This window comes from Pseudophryne corroboree, chromosome 1 (genome assembly GCF_028390025.1).
Source record: "Pseudophryne corroboree isolate aPseCor3 chromosome 1, aPseCor3.hap2, whole genome shotgun sequence".
NCBI classification, from domain to species: Eukaryota; Metazoa; Chordata; class Amphibia; order Anura; family Myobatrachidae; genus Pseudophryne; species Pseudophryne corroboree.
This window is the reverse complement of record NC_086444.1, coordinates 229,399,900-229,420,670: the sequence shown is the minus strand read 5'-3', so window position 1 is coordinate 229,420,670 and position 20,771 is coordinate 229,399,900. Positions and strand designations below refer to the sequence as shown.

General features: G+C 45.0%; 1 protein-coding gene across 1 annotated transcript in view; it reads right to left on the bottom strand.

Annotated features, from left to right (window-relative positions):
* Positions 1–932: 932 nt before the first annotated feature.
* The window catches only part of WDR36 (WD repeat domain 36), a 260,444-nt gene continuing 240,605 nt past the window's right edge, over positions 933–20,771 (bottom strand). The window contains exons 21-23 of the mRNA XM_063964112.1: positions 9,681–9,762; positions 8,999–9,186; positions 933–1,372 (exon numbers count right to left, since the gene is read on the bottom strand). Coding sequence (XP_063820182.1) covers positions 1,223–1,372; positions 8,999–9,186; positions 9,681–9,762 — 420 coding nt within the window. The 3' untranslated portion in view covers positions 933–1,222. The remainder of the gene's footprint in view (positions 1,373–8,998; positions 9,187–9,680; positions 9,763–20,771) is intronic.

Genomic DNA, 20,771 nt, shown 5'->3' with positions numbered 1-20,771 from the left:
GCCCCGCCCCTTTTTCGGCGGGCTCGTCTCCCGCTCTTTAACGGATTCTGGCAGGGGTTAAATATCTCCATATAGCCCCCGGAGGCTATATGTGAGGTATTTTATGCCAAAAAATAGGTTTACATTGCTTCCCAGGGCGCCCCCCCCCAGCGCCCTGCACCCTCAGTGACTGCCGTGTGAAGTGTGCTGAGAGCAATGGCGCACAGCTGCAGTGCTGTGCGCTACCTTAAGAAGACTGAGGAGTCTTCTGCCGCCGATTCTGGACCTTCTTCTCTTTTCAGCATCTGCAAGGAGGCCGGCGGCGAGGCTCCGGTGACCATCCAGGCTGTACCTGTGATCGTCCCTCTGGAGCTAATGTCCAGTAGCCAAAGAAGCCAATCCATCCTGCACGCAGGTGAGTTCACTTCTTCTCCCCTAAGTCCCTCGTTGCAGTGATCCTGTTGCCAGCAGGACTCACTGTAAAATAAAAAACCTAAGCTAAACTTTTCTAAGCAGCTCTTTAGGAGAGCCACCTAGATTGCACCCTTCTCGGACGGGCACAAAAACCTAACTGAGGCTTGGAGGAGGGTCATAGGGGGAGGAGCCAGTACACACCACCTGATCATAAAGCTTTACTTTTTGTGCCCTGTCTCCTGCGGAGCCGCTAATCCCCATGGTCCTTTCAGGAACCCCAGCATCCACTAGGACGATAGAGAAACTATGTTGCACTGCAGGTGCGGCAGATGTAATGTGCAGAGAGATTTAGATTTGGTGGTTTATATTTTTTCTGTGCAGGGTAAATAATGGCTGCTTTTGCATTTAGCTCTGTAGGTTACATTGGTAAAAGAAATCTTGACACATTCTTGTAAATTCTAAATTGTAGAATGATGGCATCACAGCATTTATAATTGTATAAATCTAAGGAGAGATTATACAAACAATAGAGGTACTGGTCTGATGCAATAAATGTACAAATGTATTTGTAATAAATGATCGATTGTCATCTCACAACGGGGATACGGGACATATAACCAATACACTGATATATACACGTACTGTAGTTTATAAATTCCTGTTACAATATGCATTTAGCCATATTTATGATTAGTCACAACATATTTGGGAAATTACCATTGGAACACCAGCAAATACTTAGTAACCATTCATTAAAGTCTTTGCCTTTCTACAAATGACTGTTAATGTCCAAAACGCGTGTAGATAGGATAGTGACAGGATAATGGTTTCACAGTAAAGCACTTTTCATGTAGTTTAGCACGCACAAGCTCTGGTTAAACAGGGTCTGCATGTGCAACCAGGTCTGCTCCAGAAGGGTTGATAACCTGGAAATCTCCTCTAGTAGCGTTGACTGTGATGAGATAAACCTCAGATGGATCTGAAAATAATGCAGATGATTTAACAAGTGTGAGATACCAATATAACACATCAGTCTACGAATGCTTACCTACACAACCTTCACTGGGCAACTACTGACCTAACTGGTCTAAATTAGTTTAGTTTAGATTGGCAAAACACAGGAATCTTAAATCTGCCTCTTTTTCTAATCACTGGCTCCTGAGCCTTCCCAGGCTGCTAGCGGGCATCATGTCTATAAAACATGAATAGATGGATCCATATGCAGCCAAAGAATAAGCTGCATGTGAAAGTAGCGTGTTTACTCCCACATGGTGATTGGGAAGAATCTCAGGACATGTCTAACTAACTAACACCCTACCAGCTCTCACACACACAGAACTCCATATTACCATTTATTTAGATAGCGAATTTGAATTCTGTTTGAGTTAAAGAATAAATAACCCTCTGCAATAGTAATCTTCTGTCTCACGTACGAATGAAAGTAGCAAAACAATTCAATAAAAAATACGCTCTCAAAATTCATGCGCGTGCAATTAATGAAAACACCTATCAACTTCAGATATGAATCTTCATTGAGACAAAAAGCAGCAAGCTACTGCTGGTGACTGCCATCATCGTCATCACCATGCACTCATACAAGCCGGCGGTGCTGCTGGCTGTTAGCATTACTATGGGAGCATGTCTACGGTTCGGGTCCTCTCCTTCAGAGCATGGGGCCTACACCTCTCGCTGGAGAGGAAACCTGTCTGCAGAAGACCCAGACCGCAGACATGTTCCCACGGGATGATAACACACTGCGGCCTCTGTAGGGCCCTTCGGGGTTGCTGCGGCCCCATGGAAGAGACTGCCAGGTCCATTAGTAAGCAGCTTAGGAGCCCCTGTAGTCTTTATATACTGCATTGCCATTTAGATTTGTGTGGAGATGCCCCAAAAAATAGGATTTAAAATACCTACCGGTAAATGTGCTTTTCTCGTAGTCCATAAGGGACAGAATTAGTACGATAAGGTATAGACGGGTCCAAAGGAGCCAGTGCGCTTTAAATTTCTTCAACTGGGTGTGCTGGCTCCTCCCCTTTATGCTCCATCCTACAGGCAGTTACAGGTAAAACAGTGCCATACTTGAGAGAAGGAAACATGAAGAAGTGTGGTGAGATTCTCACACCAGCACACCATAACAACCTGGCCAGCAACAGCTGGCAACAGAAAAACAGCAACAGCTGAACAGGAGACACAGAACAGATAACCTGCATAAGTCACCACACAGAGGTTGGCGCCCAATATCCCTTATGGACTACGAGAAAAGGAGTTACCGGGAGGTATTTAAAATCCTATTTTCTCTAGCATCCATAAGGGATATTGGGGACAGAATTAGTACAATTGGGATGTCCCAAAGCTTCCAGAACGTGCGGAGACTGCTGTTGCACCGCTTGCCCAAACTGGGTATCCTCTTTGGCCAAGGTATCAAATTTGTAGAATTTCACAAAAGTGTTCTTTCCCAACCAGGTAGCCGCTCGGCATAGTTGCAAGGCCGAGACTCCACGGGCAGCCGCCCAGGAAGAGCCCACTGACCTTGTAGAGTGGGCCTTCAGAGACTGAGGAACAGGTAAGGCTGCCGACACATTGGCCTGTTGGATAGTAAGCCTAATCCAATGAGCAATGGTCTGCTTTGAAGCAGGAGAACCATTTTTCTGCGCATCATAAAGCATGAATAAAGAATCCGTCTTCCTGACCCGAGCTGTGCACCTGACATAGATCTTCAAAGCACGCACAACATCCAAAGACTCCGGAGGAGCCGAAGCATCAGAACAGGACGGAACTACAATAGGTTGATTCAGATGGAACGCGGAGACAACCTTCGGCAGGAACTGCTGTCTAGTCTGGAGCTCTGCTCTGTCCTCGTAAAAGACCAAGTATGGACTGTTACACGATAAGGCCCCCAATTCTGAGACGCGTCTAGCAGAAGCCAGGGACAATAACATCTCTCTGTCTGGATGTGTTTTAGTAATAGCCTTTATCATGAGGCCTACTGTGACAAATTGCATGGACCTATGTGGGCACTGCTATCATGTATCATGTAGTGTTAGGACTGCTGACATCGGAGAAGCCGTGAAGTGGCGCAGCAGCTTAAACATGTGTTTGCAAACATGTGTAAACTAATTCTCTGAATTTCTATTACCAGATAGGTTCAGGTATGGTTACAGGTAATTTTCTAGTGTGCTGAAGGGAAATGTAGGGGTGGGATTTGCAACCCCCCTTCCCATCTGTTTTTCTGTGACCCCTCCCCCTCTCCAGGAATGATCGAGCATTTACCATTGTTTGTCTGCTTGTGTGCGAGAGGCATTGAATGGGAGCAGTATTTGGAAGGCATGCTGTTCCTTGTAGTGCCAATGGGAGATCCTGGGGGTGGCTCCTGGGTAAGTTAGCTCTCTGTCTGGATGTGTTTTAGTAATAGCCTTTATCATGAGGCCTACTGTGACAAATTACATGGCCCTATGTGGGCACTGCAATCATGTAGTGTTAGGACTGCTGACATCAGAGAAGCCGTGAAGTGGCGCAGCAGCTTAAACATGTGTTTGGTAATAGAAATTCAGAGAATTAGTTTACAAATGATTGCAGATAGGTTCAGGTATGGTTACAGGTAATTTTCTAGTGTGCTGAAGGAAAATGTAGGGGTGGGATTTGCAACACCCCCCCTTCTCTGTCTGTTTGTCTGTGACCCCTCCCCCTTTCCAGCACCTGATACATAAATTATCTCCAGGAATGAGCAAGCATTTACTATTGTTTGTCCAATAACATCACTGTCTTCCATGTGAGGTACTTGTCTTCTACCGTCATCAGAGGCTCTACCAGGATGACTGTAGAAATTTCAACACTACATCCAAAGCCCAGGGTGCCGTAGGTGGCACAAGGGAGGTTGTATGTGGAGTACCCCTTGTAAAAAAGGTCTGAACTTCTGGCAACACAGTCAATTTCTTCTGAAAGAAGGGAACCCAGACGTAAGCCTTTATCCAAACTAGCCTGCAGGAACATAGGAAACGTCCCAAGTGAAACTCCGCAGGTGGATACGTGCGTTCCTCGCACAAAGAGACATATCTCCTCCAGATATGATAATGTTTTGACATCACAGGTTTTCTGGCTTTCACCATAGTGGCGATTACTTTTTTGGAAAGCCCTTTGTGAGCTAGGATATTCCGCTCAACTTCCATGCTGTCAAACGAAGCCGCCGTAAGTCCGTGTAGAAGAACGGTCCTTGCTGGAGAAGATCCTTTCTTAGCGGCAGAGGCCAAGGGTCTTCTATGAAGATGTCCAGAAGATTTGCATACAATGCCCTTCGGGGCCAATCCGGCGCAAAGAGGATTGCTTGGACTTTGATGTCTGATCCGTTGGAGCACCCTTGGGATCAAAGGAATTTGAGGAAATAGGTAGACCAGCCGGTAAGGACAAGGCGACGTCAGTGCATCCACTGCACTCGCCTGAGGGTCCTTGGTTCGCGAGCAGTAGCAGCAAAGCCTCTTGTTGAGGCAAGACGCCATCAAGTTGACCTGTCGACAATCTGTTGAAACACCTGAGGATGTAACCCCCACTCCTCCCGGGTGGAGGTCGTGGAGACTCAGGAAGTCCGCTTCCCAGTTGTCTACTCCTGGAATGAAAATTGCGGACAGCGCTCTTGCATTTGTTTCCGCCCAGAGAAGTTTTTTTTAACACTTCTCGTATGCAGGCCCTGCTTTTTGTTGCTCCTTGTCGATTGATGTATGCCACTGCCGTGGCGTTGTCCAAGTGAACCTGGATCGCCTGATTCCTGAGTAGTGGAAAGGCCTAAATCAGAGCACTGTAGATAGCCCGAAGTTCCAGAATTTTGATCGGAAGTAGGGCCTCTTGGGCAGACCACCTGCCCTGGAACTGCGCCCCCTGGGTGACAGCTCCCCATCCTCTCAGACTCGCATCCGTCGTGAGGAGGATCCAATTCTAAATCCCGAAACGTCCATTTTCCACGATAATTTTATGCAAAGATGAATGGAAACTCGAGCAGGTCGGAGAACCATGCGAACCGTCTCTTGAAGTGTTCTCACCTTGTCCTCTGGGAGGAACACTCTCTGAGCTACAGTATCCAGTATCATACCCAGAAACGGGAGCCTTTGAGACTGTTCCAGTTGAGACTTCTGTAGATTGAGGATCCACCCGTGGTGAGACAGAAGTTGGATAGTGCGATCTATATGGAGCAGTAGAAGCTCCCTGGAACTTGCTTTTATCAGGAGATCGTCCAGATAAGGGACAATGTTGACCCCATGGACTCCGAGTTGGAACAGCATTTCCTCCATCACCTTTCGAGAACACCCCCGGATTTGTAGACAGGCCAAGGGTAACGCCTGAAACTGTTATCGTGATCGTTCAAGTAGGGCGTACCGAAGATAGGCCTGGGCAGCACAGACGGTGTAACGGTTAGCATTACTGCCTCACAGCACTGAGGTCATGGGTTCGATTCCCACCATGGCCCTAACTGTGTGGAGTTTGTATATTCTCCCTGTTCTTGCGTGGGTTTCCTCCGGGTACTCCAGTTTCCTACCACAATCCAAACATATATTGGTAGGTTAATTGGCTCCCTACAAATTAACCTTAGCGTGAATGTGTACGCAAGTATGTGTTGTAAGGAATATAGTTTGTAAGCTCCACTGGGGCAGGGACTGATGTGAATGGCCAAATATTCTCTGTAAAAGTGCTGCGGAATATGTGTGTGCTATATAAATAACTGGTAATAATAATAATGAGGAGGCCAAATCGGGATATGTAGGTAGGCGTCATTGATATCCAGGGACATGAGGAATTCTTGTTGTTGCAGGCACGCGATAACCACTCTCAAAGATTCCATCTTGAATTTGAAAACCTTCAGGTAAGGATTCAAGGACCCCAGATTCAAAATGGATCTCACAGACCCGTCTGGCTTTGGCACTACAAACAGACTGGAGTAGTAACCTTGTCCTTGCTGTAGCAGGGGTACTGGAACATTGACCTGGGACTGGACCAACTTGTCTATGGCCAGTAGTAGCGTAACACGCATATTTTCCAAAACTGGCAAGCCTGATCTGAAAAACCGTTGGGGAGGAGCACCGTCGAACTCCAGCTTGTAACCCTGAGAGATAAGGTCCCTTACCCAGGCATCTTGGCAGGAACTGTCCCAGATGTGGCTGTAGTGACATAACCGAGCTCCCACCACGAGAGCCTTTGTGGAACCTGAACTGGTGCTCTGTTCCTGAGAGCCGGCAATGGCTGGTTTCTCAGGCTTACCTCTTGAGCCTCTAGCTGCATTGGAGGCACCCCTGGCCCTAGATCGAAATCTGGAGGACCGAAAGGACTGAGTAGACGGTCCCGGATAGATACACCTAGCAGGCGGAGCCCCTGAAGGGAGAAACGTGGATTTCCCAGCAGTAGCTTTGGAGATCCATGTATCCAATTCACCTCCAAAGAGCCATTCACCTGTGAAGGGAAGAGATTCCACATTACGTTTGGAATCAGCGTCTGCAATCCATTGACGCAACCATATGGCTCTGCGTGCAGACACAGCCATAGCAGTGGTTCTAGTATTTATATTGCCAATCTCTTTAAGGGAGTCACAGAGGACTCTTGCCGTGCCCTGAATGTTTCAGGAAAGTTACAGTAGTAACCAAGGTCATATCACTCGAAAGACCCTCCTGAATCTGAGTAGCCCATGTATGAATGGCATGTGTCATCCAGCAACCAGCAATGACCGGCCTTTGAGCTACACCTCCAGCAGTGTAGATAGATTTTAGCGTGGTCTCTATTTTCCCATCCCCCGGGACCTTTACTGTAAGAGCTGGAGCAGGGAGCACCGCCTTTTTAGAAAGGCGAGAGACTGGTCTACTGCTGGAGATTCTTCCCAGAATTTCCTGCCTTCAGGGGCAAATGGGAAGGTATCTAAAAATCTTTTGGACACCTGATATTTTTTATCTGGATTTTTACAGGTTAATTTAAATAAATCATCCACTTCTTTGGAATCAGGAAAGGTGACAGTCAGGTTGTCTTGTGGGAGGAAATATGACTGCTGATTAGTAGCGCCCTCCAGGGGAAGCTTTAACACATCCCGTATAGCCAATATGAGGGGTTCTACACCCTCTGTAGAGGTGGAAACCCCACTAATGGGGTCCCCATCATCCCCATCCGCCTGTATGTCATCATCAGAATCTGATAGGATTGCAGGTAAAGCACGTATTTGTGCACCTGTAGACAGCAGGGGATGGGAAGCATCAGCATTAGCAGTTAGGTTAGCCACTGCATGTTGCAGTTCTTGTGTTTTATTGGCATTGGCAGTGAGCTGAGAGGACATATCCGACATCATAGTTTTTATAGCCCCCAGCCAGGAAGGCTCTGGACTCTCCCCCATGTTGTTATCAGCATTTTGTGATGACTGACTACACTGCTCACAGGATATGGAGCACAATGAAACAGGGGAGAATCTGGCATTACATACACTGCATAACTTCTGTTTCACCATAATGAAACACACACAATATACACATACAACACATACTGAATACAATACAAGCCTGCCCTATTGCATGTGAGGAAACACAGAAGAGAGGACCCCAGCGCACCCAACGCTGCACAGCCCCAGTGAGACTGTCAGCGTTTTATGTAGCACAATAAAACAGTGATACTGCTGTACAGATAATTTGTAAACTGCTGATGGCGGCTCTCCCCCTCTACACCCGGTACCAGTGATCCTGTGACCGTTTTGAGGAGCTGTATGGAGGCTGCTGCTCGCTTATGCAGAGGAAGGCGCCAAAATGCAGCTGAGCCCGTTCTGATGTAGCTCGCCCCCAACTATGGCGCCGAAGCTACTATTTTTATACTGGCAATGTCTCCACAGGCTGTGTAGCATCAAATAATGCTTGGTACAACATACCTCCTGCCAGTCTCACACAGGGGCACCCGCAGGAGGGACCCGTACGACTCACCCACGCGTCTGCAGCACAATTGACCAGGGGGGGGGGGGGGGGTTTGGGCCCTAGCGGTTTGTACTCGCCACGACGATCACCTTCAGGCTCTGTTGGGGTGTGCGGCAAGCTGCGGCTGCGACAACTAAGGCGCAGTGCCCCTCTGAACAAACAGGCCCTTAGGACGGTGGTCCTGCAGCAGAGAAGCGGCTCTGCATCTCATGAGGCCGGTTTCCGTCTTCCCCCCAACTCCCATGGTGCAGGTATGCTGTTGCCCAAACAGCATACCGAAACAAACAAGAGTTTTAAATGAAATTGAAGAAAAAAAGAAAAAACTCTGGAGCTGCAGAGTGTGCATCCTCTCCTGAGGGCACTTTTTTCTAAAACCGCCTGTAGAAGGGGGCATAGAGGGGAGGAGCCATCACACCCAGTTGAAGAAATTTTAAGTGCACTGGCTCCTTTGGGCCCTTCTATACCCCATCGTACTAATTCTGTCGGCAATATCCCTTATGGATGCTAGAGAAACCAGCCTAATCATGTTCAGTGTGCCAAGAGTTGAAAAATGGTGAACATTTCTGTTACAGTATATACATCCACAAATTGCTAGGAAAATTAAAAAAGATACTAAAAAACAGTAGAGCAACATCTGTATTTGCAAAAAACAAACAAACAAAAAAAAAAAAAACAATGCTTACCTTTAGGAACAAAGCAAGGTAAGCTTGGGCAAGCTCAAAATCACGTTTTGTGTCCAACATTCTCCCAATCATTTTTAAGAAACTCTGCATCACTTCTACAGAACCACCACCTTCAGGAGCCAGGTTCCGTAACTCTGTATCTATGCTGGACGGTCCCATCTCTTTTATTGTTTTTAGAGGAATGTCATCTGCAAAACATTTATGTGCCTTATTAGAACTTTACTCCAATCAATTTACATTCCACTCCTGATTCTGTAGTAAATATTTGTTAAAATACAGGTTTGACTGTTATGTCTTTGTCTTTATTATTTTATTACGTGTATTTAATTTATGGTTTGATTTATTTTCCAGTTTAATCCAACTATATATCCTCTGAGTATGTTACTATTAGTTGTATTCTCAAAATGACTGAAATTACATACACCATGATGGCTTTGGGGTCAAGGGCTTGATATAAAATGCAGCCAAATAAATCAAAAGAAAAATTCTAATTCTAGTATGTAAATCACGAAGTAATGTAAAAAAAGGGAGAATGCTTACTCCTGCACTCATTTATCAAGTTCATAGCGTTGCTATTGTGCGGATGATGAAAAAAAAAAAATGTATGTACCAGTTTATTTGCATGTTCCATTATAAAAAGAGGAAAAAAAGTTTGATCATTTGAAACTTTGGTTGAACTTACAGTTCTTATGATCAAGGGCTTCTTCCAGGAGGATACAAAAAACAGATTTCTGTTCAAGAACTCCAAGATTCACAATTTTAGACTAAAAGAATAAACCAAATGAAAAAGATAAATACACATCAATTTACTTCTATGTACAAATTCAAACAAGATTTTTTTGGTACTTACTCTCTCTCTGTATTCATCTGGGGGACAACTTCATAACCATGGTGTTAGTGAGGAATAGAGGTATCAGCACTTAGGGGTCTATGTACTAAGCCTTGGAAAGAGATAAAGTGGACGGAAATAAAGTACCAGCCAACCAGCTCCTGTCATGTATCAAATCCATGGGTAAACGAGGCGAAGCAAGAAGGGACATCAACAATATGTATTAACATCTGGTCTGCCGAAGTGGGTGAGCCAAAGCTCCTCCCTCCGGCGATGTTCCCGGAGCACGCAACGCTTCAGCTCAGTGCTGAAGCACTGTGTCTCCATGTCCAGGCCGGATCCGGTGCACATGTGCGGGATCTCGCCACTCACGGAAGATTCCCAGCGCAGTCAGAAGCCGAAACCTGCCACAGCCAGGGAAAGCTCTGTTCCTGCTGTGGTGTATGGGCATCGATACCATGCAGCTGTTGAAATTGACAGCTGCAGGTGTCGGGATGGTTCATACATTGGCCACGCTTTTCGGCACGTGTGGGCTGCCATTTTGATTCAGCCCTCGTTCAAGAAATATGAGAGACAAAATGCGTAGGGGCCCCCCATATTTAAGGAACCAGCACAGTACTAGTTCTAAAAATACAGGAAAAAATTAGTAAGGGTCCCCTGTATTTTTAAAACCGGAACCGGGCTCAACTAGCAGGGAAGGGGGAGCGCTAATGCCACAACCAGGGAACTCACTTGATGAGTCCCATGGCTGAAGCATTCATCACCCCCTAACTTGTCAGCCCAGGCCGGGGATTACTGTGGAGGTGGGGATTCCCCCAATAGAGGGGTCCCACAGACATGGGCTGAAACCTGGGGCTATACCTCGCACCCCTGGGTGGTGGGTGTGGGGTTGATAGCTTGTGCTAGTGAATAAAGTAATATTGTCCTTTACAGTGGCACTACAGGTCACAGCAAACCTGCCCCACATGCTGGTACTTGGAGAACCAGAAGTACCAGCATGCAGAGCATTAAAGGCACACAACACCAAATGTTTTACTAATATAATTTCTCTACTCATTCACATGGCCGCTGCTTCCCCAGGGCTTCCTCCAGCATCATCTTCTTTGATCTTCACTTGAGAGGCAGTGGCCATGTGAGCTCTTTTGCATTGGCCACCGCCCACCCTGGACTCCAGAGTCTTCAGGAGCACTAGCCACCTCCTCCTCTGCCATCAGACTGCTGGTCCTGTCTCGAGCAGGCTAATATAGCCAGCCCAAGGGGACGGGGTAATGACATGGCTCACCACGGCCATCTTGATTTTTAAAAATGGCGCCGTGTGCGAGCCAATGACTATTCGCAGCACTTTTTTTTTTAATTGGTAGCGTAGCCAATCATGAGCGTTCCTTTTCTGGGATTCAGGCGAGGAATGCTATGACGCCGTGAAGACTTGCATATCCTAACTACTGACAAAAATGCCGCAGCCACTGCCATCAAGTATGTCCACGGGTGTCCGCCCATTAAGAGCTTCTTTGCTTGTAATTAAGAGCATTAAACTCATGCAATATTTTCCTAACACTCCATAATTCAGGCAAATAAATTAAAATCAGAAGTTTCTTTTTCCTGCTGGTTGAACTAATGAAGTGTCCCTTTAGGTTGCTGAAGGTGGATTCATCTGGAGCCTCAATATCACTCTCTGAAAACTTTGTCATGAAAAATATACGTTTTATGGTTAAAATAATACTGCTTGTATTTTGCTTTTTTAGCTTTTACAGGAGATTCTCCTAGCACTTGAAGAGTTGTGTTAATAGCCTAGACAGCCTCGGAATCCTGTAACGTATAATCAGGATCTTTTTCACAATCTGATACTAGATATTCTTGAGCAACCAAACAATGACCCTCTTGCTCTTTTCAAAGTGTACCAAGTTGTTTTCTGCAGCAGTCACAAACTTTACCAATTTTTGGAATTTCAGAAAATAATCCATTGTGAAACAGTTCTTGACTTCTTATTAGAAGAATGATTAGCCTTGTACCTGTTACTTTCCTCCATCTTTATTCCTCTTTACTTCTCTAAACCAATTTGAACACCAACCACTGCAAACACTGATCTAAATCAATTTAAACACCAAACGAGATGTTTTTTGTTAGTTGTTTTTTAAACGGCTTGCCCAACCCTCTAGCTCAATTAGGAGAGCTGCAAGTACAACTTAAAAAAAAAATGTTAATAGCAAATGTTCAGTGAAAAAAATTTGCAGCTTTAAAAGGTATATAACTGCAAACCAGTATATAGTCAAAATCGTAAGAAAAATGGCACTGTGTGTACACACCTTAAGATTTAGGGTTTTTCTTTACATGGCAGCATTTATTATACCAAATTTCATTATAATCTGAAAGGTTCAGTTTGAAACCAGTTTTAATATGGTGTGTAATAACCACTTAGATGCTACTGTCATAGTACTGTCTGACTGAATTCTTATTGGCTTCCCAGAAGATGATCTTCTGCCATCTTTAATGTGTTCAGAACCGCTCTTAGCTCAAACACAGTTATAGAAATACTGGTTTACTTTCTGGACCATACACCCTTAAAATGTTCGTTCACTATGACTGCCCCATATCCGTGAAGCCTGGCATCTGTAGTAATCCCTTTCCAGTATAGGTAAAGGTAGCAACGGTCTATGTTCAGATTTTTTGTCATGAGTCAGCACCTTTGTGTCTCTGGAGACAATGAACTGTTTTGATTGCTAATCGATTGGATCCTGACCAACTCCTTAGGATGTTTAATTGGATCATTTTGGAATGGAATCTCGCATAATGGATAGTTTCAAATAAAAATTAAATGTTCCCTAAGTTTCATGCAACAGAGAACTGATAGACATCGGAGTCCTAAAATTCTTCTGACATATTTATGAACATTTCTGATCTTTTCTTCTGTCAGAAAAACTCTATCCAATTCGGTATTCAATTTTAGCTCCAAAAATTCCATTTGCCGACTGGGAACCAAACTGGACTTTTTCTTATTGATAACCCAACCATGTCACGGACACACTTCCAATGCCCTTAGAAGATCTGTCTTTTGAACAGTAAATCATCTAAGGGATTACTCGACATAACTGCAATGACTTTTGTACATTTTAAATACCCGAGGAACTATTGCCAGCCCAAAAGGCAGAGCCCTAAACTGGAAACGCTTTTCCCTAATTGCAAATCTTACCAGACTCGGATAGCGCGCCCAAATGGGTATATGAAGATGGGCATCCTTGATGTCTACACATGCAAACACATCACTTGTCTCCATCTGTTTATGATTGGCTTTATAGACTCCATTATGAATTTGTCTATTGTTAACTTTGAATTTAATTACTTTAACTATAAAATAGGTCTGTTACTTCAGTCTGGTTTTTGGACCAAAACTAGGTTGGCATAAAACACCATCTTTCTTTAGCAGTGAGGTACGGGTACGATTACATCCTCCGGAATTACTCATGCAGCTGGGTGAATAATTCTGTTAATGGTGCAACCAGAACCCCTTTAAGCTCTTTTAGTATACTTGGATGTATCCCATCTGGCCTCAATGATTTAAACACTTTCAGTTTTGGGAGTTCTGTTAGGACCTTCTTCTCTGTAAATGTTCTTGTTTCTGCCTCATTTTTCTGAATATCCCTGCAACTGAACTGTGGCCCCTTCCCCTCTCTTTCAGTAGTAAATACTGAACAAAAATTATTATTAAAATGATCTGATAATTACATTGTCTCCCTCAACAATACTTCCACTCCGTCTTCAGTCTCATTATTCCACCTTTTTTTTTCTCCTTTCGCTTATATACCTAAAAAGGTTTTGACCCCTTTGCCTACTGACTGGGCCATTTGATTACCTTTTTAGTCTCCTTCTGTCTAACAAGATACACATCTTTGTCTTCATTATTTTGCATCAGCTTATATTTCCTAAAGGCCATCTTTTTTGATTTCACAATACTTAATACTGGCTTCCTTTTCCTTGTATTTTTCCTAACCCAATAGATACAACGGTCGATTGCTTTTAGTATTGCACTTTTTAATTTCCCCAACCTCTCCTGCACTCCTTCCAGTTCCTCCACTCTGCTAAAGAATTGTTTACACATTTTCCAATCCCTACAAAATCAGCCTTCTGAATGGTGTCTCCTTTAAAGACCACTCAAGCTATAAATGTATAAGTACTCTTAAATCCATTTCTATGGCGGCAGGTGCTATACTTAAGTGATCTACAGACCACCCGATCAGGAAGATGAACTGGACAAGCACTTATTGCAGAACATCACTAAAATAGCATTAAAAAGGAGTGGTAATAATCATAGGAGACTATAGTTGCTAGATTTTAGGAAGGCTTATTTTTTAGGGACTGGAAAATGTAAGTGATTCTTTGGTAAAGTGGACCTTGGACGGAGTGCAGGAGAGGTGGGAAAAATAAAAAAATGAATTATGGAATTACTATAAATGTATTTTTTGATGGCTGCACCCTTCTAAATGTTATCCACTCTGGATGCGGTGAATATGTCGGCTGTCAGAATCCCGGCAGACGAAATACCGACGCCGGAATCCAGACACCCATTGGAATACAGATGTCAGAACTCTGAAAGTGGCAGGAGACCGACGCAGGAATCCCGATAGCCAGGACCCCGACTATTAGACCAGCCGTCGGGTTAGGTTTAGGGACAGGAAGGGGGGGGGGGGGGGGTTAGGTTCAAGTGCCACCCGGGGGGGTTAGGGTGGGAGTGTTAGGTTTAGGCTACAGGACCAAAGGGTTAGGGGGTAGGGGAAACACCCTCTAGTTACCCATCTGTATTTTGAACATCGGGATCCCGGCATCTGTATTATGAATGCCGGGATACTGAATGCCGGTCATCCATACTGATTTCATCTACTCAACTGATTCACTACAAAAATTGTGATCTTCACTCTGGTCATGAAATACATTAAGGACGAAAAAAGTTCTTTGCAGACTAAAACAGGTTATCTTGAGTTGCGTTTATTTGATTAAATAGGTCAATAGCATGCCTATACAAAGTCCATGTTTATTACATGTTATGTGTACGCATTAGATTTTGCTTACAAAGGTCAGAAGTGTTTCGGAACGTATTATACTGTAGGTGTCAGAATTTGTGTTTCCGCTACTCTCCCTTTTATATTGTTGCAGTTAAAATGCTAATTAATGATTTCCTTTTTCGTTTTGACAGAAGAACTGGTTTCCCTACACACGAGTACCTTGTAAAGGTGTACACTTCAGAATAAAGCCTGAGGCTACTGAAATCCTAGCCAGTATCTCTTTCCGGTCTGCGTAGATTCACCAATCTTCAAACAAATTATTTTTCTTAAAGAGCTAGTAGAAAATGTGAAGTAATCTTTAACTACGATTTTGCAATATGCACAGTACTGATGTTATCTCATTTGAAATCTGAAATGACGACATTGTGATGGCAAGGGAAAATAAAAGAAAAAAAAATAATCACCGACATCAATTTTTCTTCTCCTTTTTTTTGTGTGTGTGTGTGCATCATTACTATAAAAAAAAAAGAAAAAAAAAAGGATTTTAATTACTTACCGGTAAATCCTTTTCTCGTAGGCCGTAGAGGATACTGGGGTTCCATTTAGTACCATGGGGTATAGATGGGTCCACTAGGAGAATTTGATAGTGTGAGCTAGCTCCTCTCTCTATGCCCCTCCTACCAGACTCAGTCTAGGAAACTGTGCCCGAGGAGACGGACATACTTTGAGAAAAGGATAGATAAAGATAGTGGTGAGATTCCGAACCAGCACACACACAACAGAGGAAAGCTATGCTAACCCAACTTTAAACAGGAACAGCAGCAGCTGAACCAACAATACTTAACCAAGTAACAGTGCAGGAAGAACGAAGTATCGGGCGGGCGCCCAGTATCCTCTACGGACTACGAGAAAAGGATTTACCGGTAGGTAATAAAAATCCTATATTCTTTTACGTCCTAGAGGAAACTGGGGTTCCAATTAGTACCATGGGGATGTACCAAAGCTCCCAAACCGGGCGGGAGAGTGCTGAGGTTCCTGCAGAACTGATTGACGAAACTGAAGGTCCTCAGAGGACAAAGTATCGAACTGATCTAGTAGAGTGGGCCTGTACAGATTTTGGAACCGGCAAATCTGCCGTGGAATAAGCATACTGGATAGTGAGCCTGATCCAGCGTGCATTTGTCTGCTTTGAAGCAGGACACCCAATTTTATTGGGATCATATAGAACGAACAGCTAGTTCGATTTCCTGTGATGAGCTGTGCTCTTTACAGATACCTTCAAAACCCTCACGACATCCAAAGACTTTGAAGTAGCGGAAGTGTCGGAGATAACCGGAACCACAATAGGTTGGTTGATATGAAACGCAGACACCACTTTCGGAAGAAATTGTTGACGCGTTCTGTGTTCAGCTCTGTCCTTATGGAAAATTAGAGAGACCAAGCCCCCAGCTCCGACACACGTCTTGCTGAAGGCAAGGCCACCATGTGACGGTCTTCCACGTAAGATATTTTACGTCCACCTCCTGTAATGGTTCAAACCAGTCCGATAGGAGGAACTGCAGCACCAAATTGAGATCCCAAGGTGCCGTGGGAGGCACAAAGGGAGGTTGGATGCGCAGAACCCCTTTCAAAAACGTCTGGACCTCAGGGAGAGAAGCCAATTGTTTCTGAAAGAAAATGGACAAGGCCGAAATCTGGACTTTTATGGAGCCCAGACGTAGGCCCACATCCACACCTGCCTGCAGAAAAAGCAGGAAATGTCCCAGGTGAAATTCCACCGCAGAGTAAGTTCTGCTCTCACACCAAGACGCATTTCTTCCAAATACGGTGGTAATGTTTAGGTGTTATCCCCTTCCTGCCTTGGATCATAGTCGGGATAACTTTCAACTTCCACGCCGTCAAATGTAGCCGCGGTAAGTCCTGATAGAACGGGCCCTGTTGCAGAAGTACTTGCGAAGAGGTAGAGGCCACGGATCTCCAGAAGGTCCGCGTACCAGGCCCTTCTTGGCCAGTCTGGAGCAATGAGTATTCCTTGAACCTTTTCCCTTTTTATTCTTTTGAGAATTCTTGGGATCAGAGGAAGTGGAGTAAACACATACACCATCTGATAGACCCATGGAGTCATCAGAGCGTCTACTGCCACTGCCTGTGGGTCTCTCAACTTAGAACAATACCGCTTGAGCTTCTTGATGAGACGAGAGGTCATCATGTCAATTTGTGGATATCCCCACCGACGTGTCAAGCACCTGAACACTTCCGGATGAAGGCCCCACTCACCTGGGTGCAGGTCGTGTCTGCTGAGAAAGTCTGCTTCCCAGTTGTCTACTCCCGGAATGAAGACAGCTGACAACGCCACATCGTTTTTTTTCTGCCTAAAGGAGAATTCTTGACACCTCTGACATTGCTGCTCTGCTTTTCGTTCCGCACTGTCGGTTTATGTACGTCACTGTCGTCACATTGTCCGACTGGATCTGAATGGCCCGATCGTGAAGAAGATAAGAGGCCTGCAGAAGGGCGTTGTATATGGCCCTGAGTTCCAGAATGTGATTTAAAGGATGACTTCCTGACTAGACCATCTTCCTTGAAACTGCACCCCCTGGGTGACTGCATCCCAACCTCTGAGGCTTGCGTCCATGGTTAACAGGATCCAGTCCTGAATTCCGAATCTCCGACCCTCGATGAGGTAAGAAATCTGTAGCCACCACGGAAGGGAGATCCTGGCTTTTGGCGACAGACGGATCCTCTGGTGCATGTGAAGATGCGATCCGGACCATTTGTCCAACAGATCGAGCTGGAAGGGTCTTGCATGAAACCTTCCGTATTGAAGCGCCTCGTAAGAGGCCACCATTTCCCCCAGAAGGCGAATGCATAGATGCACCGATATCCGGTTTGGCTTCAGGACATCCCAAACCATCGACTGGATTACCAATGCCTTTTCCAACGGAAGGAATGCTTTCTGCGACTCTGTTTCCAGTATCATTCCCAGGAATGGGAGCCTCTGTGTTGGCTCTAGGTGAGATTTCGGAAGGTTCAGAATCCACCCGTGATCCTGGAGAAGTTTGGTTGAGAGACCAATGCTGTCCAAGCAACCTCTCCCTGGACGGTGCCTTTATCAGAAGATCGTCCAGGTACGGAATTATATTCACTCCCTGCTTGCGGAGTATAAACATCATCTCTGCCATCACTTTGGTGAACACCCTCGGTGCCATGGAGAGACCGAATGGCAGGGCCTGGAACTGGTAGTGACAGTCCTGCAGTACAAACCGTAGATAAGCCTGATGAGGCGGCCAGATAAGAATGTGAAGGTATGCATCCTTGATATCCAGAGACAATAGGAATACCCCTTCCTCCAGACCTGAGATCACCGCTCTCAGACTTCATCTTGAACTTCAACACTCTTAAGAACGGGTTCAAGAACTTGAGGTTCAGAATTGGTCGTACCGAACCGTCCGGTTTCGGTACTACAAACAAGTTGGAACAGTACCCCTTGTTGTGCAGATGAGGTTGAACTGGAACAATGACTTGAGTCTGTACCAGTTTTCAGATGGCCTGCTGTAAAGTTATACTTGCCTCTTGTGAAGCTGGTAAGCTTGATTTGAAGAATCTGTGAGCTCTTGGAACTCCAGTCTGTAGCCCTGGGAAATAAGATCTATGACCCAGGGATCCTGGCACAAACTTGACCACATGTGACTGAAGAATTTTAGTCGGGCTCCCACGTGACAGTCCTCCAGCCATCGCTGTCCACTGTCATGCTGAAGGCTTTGAGGAAGCAGAGCCCGAGTTCTGTTCCTGAGCACCTGCACTTGCTGGTTTGCGTGGTTTAACTCTTGCGCCTCTGGAGGCCGTAGAAGACTGTAAATTTAAAGCTGAATAAGCTTTCCTGGCTGGGGGAGCTGCGGAAGGGAGATACGTAGACTCATCCGCAGTAGCTTTGGAGATCCGTTTGTCTCTAAACAAGGCCTCTCCTGTGAATGGTAGACCTTCCACGCCTTTCCTGGAGTCCGCATCAGCAGTCCACTGGCGTAGCCACAAGCCCCCTGCGTGCTGACACTGCCATAGCGGTGGTGCGTGCATTTAGCAAAGATGGTTGGAAAGGGGGACAAAACCTGTCAGATTTGGCCCCGTTTCTGACAGAAGCACACGGATCGGTGGCTATTCCGCCGATCCACAAGCTTTCCAACAAGTCAGAATTCCCGACTTGTCGGATAATTTTGGGGTGTACAGAATAGGTCGGAACCCCTTCTGACCTAAAAAAGTAGAAAACTGCTTTCAACTGCAATTGAATATACCCCATAATGTCTAATGAATGTGTTAATGGAAGACCATGTGGCTGCCTTACATATCTGTTCTGCTGAAGCACCACGTTGTGCTGCCCATGACAGACCTACCTTACGAGTAGAGTGAGCAGAGACATTAGCTGGAACAGGGAGATCAGCTTGAGAGTATGCTTCTGAAATTGTCATCCGAAGCCACCTCGCCAGTGTCTGCTTATCAGCAGGCAATCATCTCTTGTGAAATCCGTAGAGAACGAAGAGAGTGTGTCTTTCTGATGGCACTGGTACGATCCATGTACAGTAGATCCTTAAGGCACGTACTACGTCCAATGATGCATCTCCAGCAGAAAGATCCGGCCCCTGGAAGGCCGGGACTACAATTTCTTTGTTAAGGTGGAAATTAGACACCACCTTAGGAAGATACCCAGATTTGGTTCTGAGAACCGCTCTATCTGGATAAAAAAAAAAAAAAAAATCAGAAAAGGAGGGTGGCATAACAATGCCCCTAAATCTGAAACTCTTCTAGCTGAAGCAATATCCAGTAGAAAGAGAACTTTAGCTGTCAACCATTTAAGATCCACTCGTTTAAGTGGTTCAAATGGGGCAATTTGAAGGGCCTTTAGGTTTTTGTTCCCTATTCAGCTGACCAGGACAGAAACTTCATATCTGTGTTACGCACACTGTTGTAATCTTGACAAAGACACCGCAGTGTGTTAAAACGCGTTGATACAGTGTGTTTAATGGGATTGATCAGCTAAATCCATATATGCGAACCCGTGACATATTGATACCTGGGTAATATTGGTCAGTGGATTCCCATCATATCAGCTGTATGGTATGGTTGTTTATCACCCATTTTTATGTAAATTTTATTACTCTAAATAAACGAGTCGTGGTTCCTAATACGGTTCCTGTTTTGGCTTCATATATGTCTTGAGAGACATCAGTCCTTATCCATATGCAGTGAAGATTGATCAGAAACCCAAAGAAACCTTTATATACTCCTTGTCAGAAGTAAGCGTACATGTAAGGACCTGTTGGTGTATCTGCTTATCACCATTTCGGGTGTCTGCTTAAAAGAAGGTGGATTTTGGAAACCTGTCGGGACTATCTGCACTACCATTGTTTCCCCGCACATCAAGAGGAATTTAATTTGTTTTACAGTATTATACCAGGCCATGTTTTTTGTTTTTCGCTCTCTATGTTGGCATAAATACCATCTCACTCCACTGTGAGAACTATTCAAACTTTTGGACACTTGGAGCGCAAAGTGAGATTGTACCTTTTTTTTTGAGACATATAGGACTAAACTTAAGTCCCAAGGCACTGTAGGAGGAACAAATGCGCAGCATTCCCTGGAAAAAAGTGCGCACATCCTGTAGGTTAGCAATTTTCTTTTGAAACCATGCAGTCAATGCTGACACTTGCACTCTCAAGGAAGCTACCCGTAGACCTTTGTCCATTCTTGCCTGAAGGAATGCCAAGACTCTGGAGACTCTGAACGCCCTAGGGTCAAATTTCCATTCACTGCACCATTGAATATAGGCTTGCCATATTCGGTGATAAATGCGAGTGGAGGAAGGTTTCCTTGCTCTGAGCATTGTTTGAATTACTTGTTGTGAAAATCCTCTTGCTTTCAGGATGGAAGTCTCAAGAGCCACGCCCTCAAAGACAGT